Source organism: Cervus elaphus, chromosome 23 (genome assembly GCF_910594005.1).
Source record: "Cervus elaphus chromosome 23, mCerEla1.1, whole genome shotgun sequence".
NCBI lineage: Eukaryota > Metazoa > Chordata > Mammalia > Artiodactyla > Cervidae > Cervus > Cervus elaphus.
In genome coordinates, this window is record NC_057837.1 from 17,917,803 (window position 1) to 17,931,011 (window position 13,209).

The window sequence follows — 13,209 nt, forward strand, 5'->3', positions numbered from 1 at the left end:
TGGTGGTCTGGTTCAACGCTGCACATTCATTGCTAAGGTCTGGGTTCAGTTCCTGGTCAGGGAACTAAGACCCTGAAAGACGTGTGTGTGTTTAGTCGCTCAGTTAAGTCTGACTTTGCGACCCTTCAAGCTATAGTCCACCAAGTTCCTCTGTCCACAGGATTTTTCAGGCAAGAATACTGGAGTGGGTTGCCGTTTCCTCCTCCAGGAGATCTTCCCGACCCAGGGATCAAACATCTCCTGTGTCTTCTGCATTGTAGGTAGATCCTTTACCCACTGAGCCATCTGGGAAGCCCAGAAATTGAGTCCAAATCTCTCTCTCTCTCTTTATATTAGAACACACATATATATTAGAATTATCATATGACCTAGCATTTCACTTCTGGGCATCTATTCAAAAGTATCAAAAGCAGAAACTCAATCGTGTTTATAACAAAACTAGGCAATAACTGAAAGGTGGATCCAAGTGTCCATGAACAGATAAGTGGACAAATAATATGTGGAATATACATACAGTGGAATATGATAAATAAAGGAATTTCTGATGCATGCTACATGGACAAATGTTGAATATGTTGTGGTAAATGAAAATAGCCAGTCACAGAAGGAAAAATGTTATACATCCATGAGGTAGAACAGTCAAATTCATTTAGACAGTAAGTAGACTGCTGCTTGCCCGGGGCTGGGTGGAGAGGTGAGTGGGGAGCTATTATTTAATGGGAACAGAATTTCACTTTGGAAGAATGAAACAGTTCTGGAGATGCACGAAGGTGATGGTTGTACATTAGCGTTGTGAATATACTTAACAGTACTAAATTGTATACTTAAACTGGTAAATTTTGTGTTATTTATATATTTTGTCACAATAAAAACTCAACTCTATAAGTTATACACCCTTGGAAATTCTGAAAATACTGAGAAAATGGAGAAATCCTACTTTACAGAAATGAATTTTGCAATGCAAATCTTTTTTTTTTTTTTTTTTTTTGGAAAATTCAAGGCTTTGTATTTATTTCAGCAAAGCCAAATCCAGTAAACTGTTTTTATCCAGGATTAATCAGAACTAAAAGGTTGGACTGTTTTTCTCTCCATAATAGGCCAGTGTGTTTTAGATGAGTAAATGGATCCCCTGGAGGAAGAAATGACAACCCACTCCAGTCTTCTTGCCAAGGTAATCCTGTGGACAGAGCAGTGTGGTGAGACTGTAGTGTGCATGCTTAGTCACAAAAAGAGTTGGACATGACTGAGCACGCACCCATGTGTGTACATAAGCAAACAGAGCAAACAACAAGCAAATACAAAGTTTCATTATATTTGAGGGCTTCTTTCTGGACTTTCTATTCTTTTTGTCTCTTCATGTGCCATTACCAAACCATTTAAATTACAGCAGCATCTAAATATGTTTTAATAATATATAGGGCTAGATTTCCTTATGTAAAATAAAAACTGTTCACTGCAGGATTGTGGTGATAAAGTTTGAAGACACTTTAAATGTCCTTCCACTTGGAACTGAGTGAATAATTATGGCCCATCCATTCAGTGAAATACCATAAAGTACGATGGGACAGTTTTAATGTATAATATAGAAAGATCTCTATGATATGGTTAAATGAACAAAAAAGCAGGAAGACAGAACACCATGTACAATTTAGGTAACAAAAAAAATTGTTTTTATGTGCATAGAAGATCTACAAGGTCTATAAGAAATTTATAACAACTGTTGCCTCGGAGGCTGGTTGCTAGAAGTCAGGTGTGATTCTTAGTGCATAATTTTTTAAAATATTTCTTTATTTGGCTGCACTGGGTCTTAGTTGTGGCACATGGGCTCTTCGATCTTTGTTGCAGCATGCAAACTCTTAGTTTCAGCATGCAGAATCTAGTTCCATGACCAGGGATGGAATACAGCCCTCCTGCATTGGGAGCATGGAATCCTAGCCACAGGATCACCAGGGAAGTCCCATGTGAGATTTTTTATTTTTATTTTTTGGCGGGGTTTTTTTTGAGATTTTTTAAAAATTATTTTTCTCTATACACTTTTAAAATAAAATATAAGATGCTTAGTGCTTAGTCACTCAGCTCAGTCATGTCCGACTCTTTGCAACCCCATGGACTGTAGCCCACCAGGCTCCTCTCTCTATGGGGATTATCCAGGCAAGAATACTGGAGTGGGTTGCCATGCCCTCCTCCAGGGGATCTTCCCAACCCAGGGATTGAACCCAGGTCTCCTGTGTTGCAGGTAGATTCTTTACCATCTGAGCCACCAGGGAAGCCCAAAATAAAATATACGAGCAGTAAATTGTGCAAAGCACACCACTTTTAAGAGTAAGTTTGAGCTTCCCTGGTGTCTCAGTGGTACTGGGTTTGCCTGCCAATGCAAGAGACACAGGTTCGATCCCTGATTTGGGAAGATCCCACATGCTGCTCAGCAACTAAGCCTGTGGCCAGAACTATTGAGCCTGTGCCCTAGAGCCCAGGAGCCATGGGTACTGATCCCATGTGCCCTGGAGCCTGTGCTCTGCAACAAGAGAAGTCACCACAATGAGAAGCCTGCACAGCACGGCTGGAGAGTAGCCCCTGCTCACTGGAACTAGAGAAAAGCCTGGGCAGTAATGAAGACTTAGTGCAACCAAAAATAAACAAATTAATTAAATCAGGAGTATAGTTGGATGATTTTTATTTCCATATGCACCCCTGTAACTTCCAACCAGATGGTGAATAGATGTAGAATATTCCTGGTGCCCCAGATTTCTTCATGTTCCTTTCTAGCCCATCCCTTATAACAACTAACTACAATTCTGAATGTTGCCATCATCCATGACTTTAGCCTGTTTTTGAACTTCATGGAAATGAAATCATACCCAATGTACTCTTTTTTTTTTTTTTGGCAGCACTGTGGGGCATGTGAGATCTTAGGTCCCCGACCGGGAATCGAGCCCATGCCCCCTGCCTTGGAAGCATGAAGTCTTAACCACTGAACCACCAGGGAAGTCCCACCACAATGTACTCTTTATGTCTGATTAATTTTACTTGATAAAACATCTTTCATCTCTGAGAGTACACCTAGTGAATCAGGCATCCGTGTTCCTGCATTTATCAGTAGTTTGGTCCTTTTACTGCTGCATGTATTCATTACATGAATATACCACCATTTATTTCTCCTTTCTCTTATTTATAGGCTTTTGGTTTCCATTTTTTGGCTATTATGAATGAAGTTGCTTTGAACATTTTTGTACAGGTCCTTTTGTGAATATACATATATATATGTGTGTATATATATATACACCGATTTTTCTTTTTTTTTTTTTTTACACTGATTTTTCTTAAATAAAAACCTAGAAGTGAATTGGTGGGCCTTAAGGAGGTATTTATTTAGGTTTAACAGGTATTGCCAAACAGTTTTCCAAAGTGACAGTGCCTTTTTACACTTGTATATTCATATATACCCGTGTGTGTGTGTGTATGTGTGTGTGTGTGTAATATGCCACCGCTGGGTACTGTTGGTCTTTTTTGGGCGGGGGGGGCAACATCTGACCTCTTTCACTTAGGAAAAGGCATCTGAGATTCGTCTATGACTTTGTGTGTATAGTATTACATGTTACATCATTACATATTACTCATAAACTGGTTTGTTTATCCAATAACTGAAGGACATTTGAGTTGTTACCAGCTTTTTTCTTTTTTTAAACTATAAACATTCATATGGTTTTTGTGCAAACATAAGTTTTTGTTTCTCTTGGGTAAATATCTAGGAGTTGGCTTGCTAGGTTATTTATTAAGTATATATATATTTGGCTTTATAAAACTTTGTATGTTTTCCAAAGTGGATGCACCATTTTGAATATATGAGAGCCCAGTTGTTCTACATTGTGAGTAGCAGTTGCTATTGTCAGGATTTTTTATTTTAGCTTTTCTAATGGGTGTGTAGTACAGTCTTTTAAATTTTACACTACATTCTGGTGGTTTTCCTTATTATGGTTTTAAGCTGTGTTTCCTTGGTAAATATTGAGTTGAGTGCCTTTTCATATATTTATTGGAGTGCAGTTGTCTTTTTTTTTCCAGTTGCCCTCTTTTATCCACTTCTTTTTTTGCATTGTCTTTTTTTTTCTTCATTGACTTGGAGGAGTTTTCTTGTTTTGTTTTAATATAGTTCAAATATAAGTCCTCTGTCAAATGTATGTGTTGTAGCTTAGCTTTTCACTTTTAATGGTATCTCTTCATGAGCAGTGTATTAATTTTAATGGTGGCTCTAGTAGGTTCAATGATGGCCCACTCAAAGATGTCCGTGTCCTAATCCCTGAAAACCGTGACTGTATTATTAAGGAAATATATTTTATTACCACCTAAGCATGGCAAAAGGGACTTTGCCTATGTTATCAAGTCAAGAATCTTGAAAAGAGAAGATTATCTTGGATTATCTATGTGGGATGTCTGTAGTCACAGGGTCTTTACAGGAGGCAGGTTGATGGTCAGAGTCAGAGAGAAGGGGTTGTGATGACAGAAGCAGAGTCAGAGAGAGCTTTGAGGATGCTGTGCTGCTGACTTGAAGATGGAAGAAGTAGCCATAGCCTAGGGAGGCAGGTAGCCTCCTGGAGCTGGAAAAGGCAAGGTAATCCATTCTCCTCTAGTGCCTCTGGAAGGAAAAAAGCCTACTACTATCTTAATTTGAAACAAACAAGACCTCTGATCTCCAGGGCTTTAAAGATGATAAAATAGTGTTGTTTTAAGTCACTAAATTTGTTGTAATTTTTTTTACAGCAGCAATAGGAAATGAGTACAATGACTTAGCTTTTCATTTTATTAAAAAGCAGTTATGCACAAAATAAAACAAAACCGTAAAACAAGTGATTTATCTTTTCTTTTTTTTCCTTTTTGTTAGTGCTTATTGTATTCTGGTTAAGAAATCTTTGCCTGCCCCAAGCTTGTGAAGTTACTCTGTGTTTTCTTGAAGAAGCACATTGCTTTACCTTTTACATTTGGAAAGTGATATATCCTGAATACTGTTCATGGGGTTCTCAAGGTAAGAATACTGAAGTGGTTTGCCATTCCCTTATTTGTCATTTCCACAGTATAATCGTAAGGGATTTGATTTAGGTCATGCCTGAATGGTCTAGTGGTTTTCCCTACTTTCTTCAATTTAAGTCTGAATTTGGCAATAAGGAGTTCATGATCTGAGCCACAGTCAGCTCCCGGTCTTGTTTTTTCTGAATGTATAGAGCTTCTCCATCTTTGGCTTGGAAGAAAAGTTATGACCAACCTAGACAGCATATTAAAAAGCAGAGTCATTGTTTTGCCAACAAAGGTCCATCTAGTCAAAGCTATGGTTTTTCCAGTAGTCATGTATGGATGTGAGAGTTGGACTATAAAGAAAGCTGAGCACCAAAGAATTGACGCTTTTGAACTGTGGTGTTGGAGAAGACTCTTGAGAGTCCCTTGGACTGCAAGGAGATCCAACCAATTCATCCTAAAGGAAATCAGTCCTGAATATTGATTGGAAGGACTGATGCTGAAGCTGAAACTCCAATACTTTGATGAAAAACTGACTCATTTGAAAAGACCCTGATGCTGGGAAAGATTGAAGGCGGGGATTGAAGGGGATGACAGAGAATGAGATGGTTGGATGGCACCACCAGCTCAATGGACATGAGTTTGAGTAAACTCTGGGAGTTGGTGATGGACAGAGAGGCCTGGTGTGCTGCACTCCATGGGGTCACAGAGAGTCGGACACAACTGAGTGACTGAACTGAAGTGAACTGATATCCTAAATAAATTTTTGAGTATTGTATGTAGATTCAGTGTTCATTTGAGAAAAAATATCCAATGGCTCCAGCACATTTATTGAGAAAAAAAGAATCCTTTCTCCCTTTGAATTTCATTGGCACTTTTGTCATAAATTAAGTTTCTGTGTATGTTAGTGTCTGTTCCAAAGAACTATTTGTAATTTCTTCACCAAGTCCGCTTTGACCTAATTTCTGTAGTTTTTAAGTAAATCTTGAAATTTGATAGTGTATGTCCTCTAACTTCATTCTTCTTTTATCTCGGTTGTACTAGGGCCTTTGCACTAAGATAAGTTTTAGAATCACCTTGTCAATCTTTACAAAAAACCTGTAGGATTTTAATTAGGATTGCACAGGTTTAATTGCTTTGATATAGCAATTCAGATTATTTACTTTACTTTAGCTAAATTTATTCTATTAAATCTTTGAATAAATTTTTTCTGCTCTGTTAATAACTGTGATTTTTAAAAATTTATGACAAGAAATTTATGATAATAATACATGCTTAGTAAAGAATCATATTTGTTTAATTTAGTGGAAGGAAAAAATTGTTTTCAAACTGTGGGTTATGATTCAGTAATGGATCATGAAATCAATTTAATAGTCCTTACCACCATTAAATAAATTGAATTAGAATAGGAAAAATCAGAATACCATAATTAGTTTGGTGAAACTTTTATACCAGCATGTATGTATATATATATATATATATATATATATATATATATATATATATATATATATATCTTGATTCACTTTATATAATATTATTTTTTATTTTGAGTTGTGTCAAAAGATATTGAAAACCCATGACTACAGTATGGTGCTGTGTTTTACAGTTTTATCCCCACAAATCCTATTTTAGTGTTAAAGGAAATATTGCTTTATTACAGACTATCATTATAAGGAAGACTAATTTTTTTAAATAAAAATACAAGGTTAGTATACTTACTTACCCTATGAGGGATCACTTCATTGATTAGACTTTATATGAACCATAAATATTCTAAGAGATGGTTTTAACTGGAAAGTAGAAAGACCTCTAATCTAAAAGTCAGAGAACTTGACTACTATTTTCAAGGCTGTTAGCTAAATCTCTAAAGCAGTTTAGCTAAACCTGCATAAACTTGAATTTACTTTTTTGGTAGCGACAGAAAAAAGCTTTAGGTCATTTATCTCTCAGAGTTGTAAGCATTAAAGAAATCTTACAGGATTTTGAAAACAGTAAAGCAGCATCACCTGCCCAATCATTCTCCAGTGTTTTTGAAATGTTGCAGTGTATGGAAATGCTTAGTGATTTCCTTGGTTAAATCTGGCTCATGTAGAGACCAAATTAAAGAATATAAAATTTCAATAACTTGGACTAAATGATGTGTGGATTAATGATAAGTAGTAAAGAAAGACTATTACATCTACCTTGGATTATTATGTAGAGTATTTCATTTATTGATTTATGGACCTTAGAATCCTTGATTCGGGGAATTCCCTGGTGGTGCATTGGTTAGGACTCAGCACTTCCAGTACTGACCTGAGTTCAGTCTGGTTGGGGAACTAACATCCTGCAAGCCGCATGGTCAAAAAAAAAAAAAAAGAAAATCTGGTGACTGGGAGTAGTTACCTCTTTCAGGTAGGAGACATGAATTTTCCTTGTAGAGGGCTGAATGTGTTATGGCCCCTAGGAAAGGAAATATCCAATAAATAGCTACTGATGGGTCAATTTTTAAACATTCGGTTGTCAGGTTATTATTCTTATAGTTACTGTGGTTCTAAATGACTTCACACAGAGATGAAAAGATGGAATTTTAAGTGACTTTTAGTTTGTTTTTCAGTGTTTGGACAAAATTTTTCATAGTCCATTATATTAAAAGCATTTAATGTTTCTCTTGAAATATGTTCTTTAAGACTATTTTAAAGCAGCTGATGATTTTTGAAAAAGCAAAATGATCTTACACGATGTAGAGAACCTGTACAAAACTTCAAAAGCATAGGGACATACACACACATTCTCCTAAAGAATGAGCGATTAGGACGTGATAGCAGTAAAAAAAAAATGTTTGTTTTTATTTTAAAAAATTAAAAAAAATTTAATTGAAATATTGTTGATTTACGGCTTCCCTGCTGGCTCAGTGCTAAAGAATCTGCCTGTAATGCAGAAGACCCGGGTTAGATCCCTGATTTGGGAAGATCCTGTGGAGGGCATGGCAACCCACTCCAGTATTTTTGCCTGGAGAATCCCCATGGACAGAGGAGCCTGACAGGTTATGTCCACAGAGTTGCAGAGCATTGGACACGACTGAAGCCACTTAGCAGAAGTAGCAAAGCTGATTTGCAGTATTATCTTAGTTTTGTAACCAAGCAAAGGGTTTGTGTGCTCATGGCTCAGAAAGTCAAACTTTGACAGTGGAAGTTTGCAACAAAGCAAGGATTTATTGCAGGGCACCAAGCAGGTGAATGGGAGATGAGCCTCAGATCTACTCCAGCTTAATCTTTGAGTTACAGGTGTTCTAAAGGGGAGGAACGAAGAAACTGGGGTTACTCATTGCTCTGTGACATTTCTGTATCTGTGATTTTAGGAGTCAGAATCTCTCGTTTGAGTTTCTGGCCAGGTGACTCCATAGTCTGTGAGCTCAACTTGCCCTAGTGAAACAACCTGAGTTTGTACCTTAATAGTGACCATGTAGCAGTGATTTTAGTGCATCGTTAAGAATGTTATCAAAAGCTTTTGCACAGCAAAGGAAACTATAAGTAAGGTGAAAAGACAACCCTCAGAATGGGAGAAAATAATAGCAAATGAAATAACTGACAAAGAATTAATTTCCAAAATATACAAGCAGCTCATACAACTCAATAGCAGAAAAACAAACAACCCAATCAAAAAGTGGGGAAAAGACCTAAACAGACATTTCTCCAAAGAAGACATACAGATGGCTAACAAACACATGAAAAGATGCTCATCATCGCTCATTATTGGAGAAATGCAAATCAAAACTACAATGAGATATCACCTCACACCAGTCAGAATGGTCCTCATCAAAAAATCTACAAACAACAACAACAACAACAAAAGTCTACAAACAACAAATGCTGGAGAGGGTGTAGAGAAAAGGGGAAACTCTTGCACTGTTGGTGGGAATGTAAATTGATACAGCCACTATGGAAGACGGTATGGAGATTCCTTAAAAAACTAGTAATAAAACTACCATATGACCCAGTAATCCCACTCCTAGGCATATACCCTGAGGAAACAAAAATTGAAAGAGACACATGTATCTCATTGTTCATTGCAGCACTATTTACAATAGCTAGAACATGGACACAACCTAGATGTCCATCTATAGATGAATGGATAAAAAAGTTGTGGTATATATACACACAATGGAATATTACTCAGCCATAAAAAGGAACGCCTCTGAGTCAGTTCTAATCAGGTGGATGAACCTAGAACCTATTATACAGAGTGAAGTGAGTCTGAAGGAGAAAGATAAATACTGTATCCTAACACACATATACGGAATCTAGAAAAGTGGTACTGAAGAATTTACTTACAGGGCAACAACGGAGAAACAGACACAGAATAGACTTATGGACATGGGGAGAGGGGAGGAGAGGGTGAGATGTAGGGAAAGAGTAACATGGAAACTTAACATTCAGTTCACTTCAGTTTAGTTGCTCAGTCGTGTCCGACTCTTTGCAGCCCCATGAACTGCAGCACGCCAGGCCTCCCTGTCCATCACCAACTCCCGGAGTCCACCCAAACCCATGTCCATTGTGTCAGTGATGCCATCTAACCATCTCATCCTCTGTCGTCCCCTTCACCTCCTTCCCTCTATCTTTCTCAGCATCAGGGTGTTTTCAAATGAGTCGGCTCTCCACATCAGGTGGCCAAAGTATTGGAGTTACATAGACAGCCAATGGGAATTTGCTGTGTGGCTCAGGAAACTCAAACAGGGGCTCTGTATCAACCTAGAGGGGTGGGATGGGGAGGGAGATGGGAGGGAGGTTCAAAAGGGAGGGGAGATACCTATACCTATGGCTGATTCATGTTGAGGTTTGACAGAAAACAACAAAATTTTGTAAAGCAATTATCCTTCAATAAAAAATTAATTAATTAAAAAAATGTTATCAACAGCAGTAACTTTAGTTATCTGATGCTGGTTGATTAGTGTTGTTAGCACAGGATTGAAGTCAAAGGGGAGGAAAAAATGAATAAAGTTTTGGGGAGAGAAATTAATCATAAACTCAATAAGAGAGCTTGGTTTTAAGGGGACTCCTTTTCAGTTTCACGTGTACAACATAGTGAATATTTTTTAATAGATTATATGTATCTGTTTGCTTTTAAATTGTGGGTCTTTAAAGGTACAGAGTGGGCCTCCCAGTTGGCACCAGTGATAAAGATCCCGCCTGCCAATGCCGGAGCTGTAAGAGATGGAGGTTGGATCCATGGATAGGGAAAATCCCTGGAGGAGGGCATGGCAATCCACTCAAATATTCTTGTCCGAACAATCCCATGGACTGAGGAACCTGGGGGAGGACTAAGCACGCATGCAAAGGTACAGATTATCCTTACTCAACTTGTACCCGCAATGTTTACTTCATTGCTTGGTATAGAGCTGGCAATGTCAAGTATTGACTAAATTTTAATTGAATTGAAGGCAGCAGAAGTCTAGACAGTAAAGCCTGAGTCGCGTTATCTCTAAAAAGATAGAGGAAGTAAAGGTTTGGAGTTCTCCATATTTAGTCCCTTTTAATCCTTGTCAGGATTAACTCAGCAGTGGCCACAGGACTGGAAAAGTTCAGTTTTCATTACAATCCCAAAGAAAGGCAATCCCAAAGAATGCTTAAACTACCGCACAATTGCACTCATCTCACACGGTAGTAAAGTAATGCTCAAAATTCTCCAAGCCAGGCTTCAGCAATACGTGAACCATGAACTTCCAGATGTTCAAGCTGGTTTTAGAAAAGGCAGAGGAAGCAGAAATCAAATTGCCAACATCTGCTGTATCATCGAAAAAGCAAGAGAGTTCCAGAAAAACATGTTTCTGCTTTATTGACTATGCCAAAGCTTTTGACTGTGTGGATAACAATAAACTGTGGAAAATTGTGAAAGAGATGGGAATACCAGACCACCTGACCTGCCTCTTGAGGAAGCAACAGTTAGAACTGGATATGGAACAACAGACTGGTTCCAAATAGGAAAAGGAGTACGTCAAGGTTGTATATTGTCATCCTGCTGATTTAACGTATATGCAGAGTACATCATGAGAAACGCTGGTCTGGAAGAAGCACAAACTGGAATCAAGATTGCAGGGAGAAATATCAATAACCTCAGATACGCAGATGATACCACCCTTATGGCAGAAAGTGAAGAGGAACTAAAAAGCCTCTTGATGAAAGTGAAAGAGGAGAGTGAAAAAGTTGGTTTAAAGCTCAACATTCAGAAAACTAAGGTCCTGGCATCTGGTCCCATCACTTCATGGGAAATAGATGGGGAGACAGTGGAAACAGTGTCAGACTTTATTTTTGGGGGCTCCAAAATCACTGCAGATGGTGACTGCAGCCATGAAATTAAAAGATGCTTAATCCTTGGAAGGAAAGTTATGACCAACCTTGATAGCATATTAAAAAGCAGAGACATTACTTTGCCAACAAAGGTCCGTCTAGTCAAGGCTATGGTTTTTCCAGTGGTCATGTATGGATGTGAGAGCTGGACTGTGAAGAAAGCTGAGTGCCGAAAAATTGATGCTTTTGAACTGTGGTGTTGGAGAAGACTCTTGAGAGTCCCTTGGACTGCAAGGAGATCCAACCAGTCCATCCCGAAGGAGATCAGTCCTGGGTGTTCATTGGAAGGACTGATGTTGAAGCTGAAACTCCAATACTTTGGCCACCTCATGCGAAGAGTTGACTCATTGGAAAAGACCCTGATGCTGGGAGGGATTGAGGGCAGGAGGAGAAGGGGACGACAGAGGATGAGATGGCTGGATGGCATCACCGACTTGATGGACATGGGTTTGAGTAAACTCTGGGAGTTTGTGATGGACAGGGAGGCCTAGCGTGCTGCGATTCATGGGGTCGCAAAGAGTCGGACACGACTGAGCGACTGAACTGAATCCTTGTCAGAATGAAATCTGATTCCTAGAGAACCAAATTCTCCCAAGCTTCACAGCCTTCTCGGGGATCCCGGTTCATTCTCTAGAATCACCCTGTAGCGCCGTCTCCCGGAGCTGTTAAGAAACTGCGGATTTAAACCTCCACCCTCTTTCCAAGCTCTTGTATTACTCTCCTCCCGGGTCTTTTTCGGAGGCTCCCTGGACGCATGCGCTTTTGATGGGCAGCAAGCCAGTGAGAGACTACAATTCCCAGAAGGCCATGCCAAAGCGGGGGGTGGAAATCCCATGGTCCGGGGAAGCGGGAGGGAAAAGCAGGAAAGCTCGCGAGAGGACGAGCTTGCCGCGCCTGCGCGAAGTGCGTGGAGGCGGGTGGAGAAAGTGAAGAGGAAGAGAAGGAGGTGCTGTCCCACAATACCAGGCGGGAGGGCGGGCAGGCGGTTTGTATCCGGGCTGTGAGGTGCTCGGAGCCGCCGCGGACCTTGCTGTTGCCTCTGTCTCTTTAACGCGAGAGGAAGCGATGCGGAGGGGTGGAAAATGGCAGAGCTGCAGATGTTACTAGAGGAGGAAATCCCGTCCGGCAAGAGGGCGCTGATTGAGAGTTACCAGAACCTGACCCGAGTAGCGGACTACTGTGAAAACAACTACATACAGGTGAGCCGCGCGGGCGGGCGGCCGGGCGCTGCCGCCTGGGCCAAGGACCCGCCACCGGCCGACCGAGTGACCAGCCCACTGGGCGGGGTGGGGAACTGCCTAACCCCAGCGGCAACCCCAAAGCCCAAACCCAACCCCAAGCTCAGCCGGGGCAGATAGCGAGCGGCCGGGCTCGGGGAAGTCGGGCTGTGATACAGGAAGTGGCTGCGGTGGTTGAAACCCCGAGAAGCCGAGAGAGAAAATGGGCGAGGGATCCCGGATCCGCGGCCGCCGCAGCCCGGCGCCCCGCTGCCGTCCCCCTCCCGCGCGGGCTCGGCCCCCAGGACCGCGCTGCCCTCCAGCCGCCTTCCACCCGCTGGGCTTCCGTCCCGGAGTCCTCCGCCGCCGGCCGAGGGTCTCGGAGCGGCCGACCGAGCAGAGAGCCGAGGGCCGGGACGAGGAGAGGCAGGAGCCGGAGGGGAAGCGGGGGTGCATCGGGGGAGGGTGGGGTGGGGGCGATTATGTCAGTTTCAGCCCAGAGGGTGTGTCTTTTATTTATTTTTTTTTTTTTAAAAATTGGTCATGAGTCACATCACATAGACCTCCCCGAGGAGAGGAGGAAGCGGGTGGGGAGCGAGGGAGGGCGTAGAGAAGTTAACCTCCGAATTCCCTTTAATTGAAGGTTTGTAAATCTGCCT

At 40.8% G+C, this 13,209-nt stretch overlaps 1 protein-coding gene across 8 annotated transcripts in view; it reads left to right on the forward strand.

Moving 5' to 3' along the window:
• The first annotated feature begins 12,241 nt into the window (after positions 1 to 12,241).
• ABI1 (abl interactor 1) overlaps positions 12,242 to 13,209 on the forward strand; it is an 81,557-nt gene continuing 80,589 nt past the window's right edge. For 4 of the 8 annotated variants that reach the window (XM_043883617.1, XM_043883618.1, XM_043883622.1 and 1 more), the window contains exon 1: positions 12,244 to 12,532. In XM_043883617.1, the coding sequence (XP_043739552.1) occupies positions 12,416 to 12,532 (117 nt within the window). In that variant the 5' untranslated portion in view covers positions 12,244 to 12,415. Of the gene's footprint in view, positions 12,533 to 13,209 lie in introns of all 8 variants that reach the window. The other 4 variants (XM_043883624.1, XM_043883620.1, XM_043883621.1 and 1 more) reach the window with 2 other exon arrangements.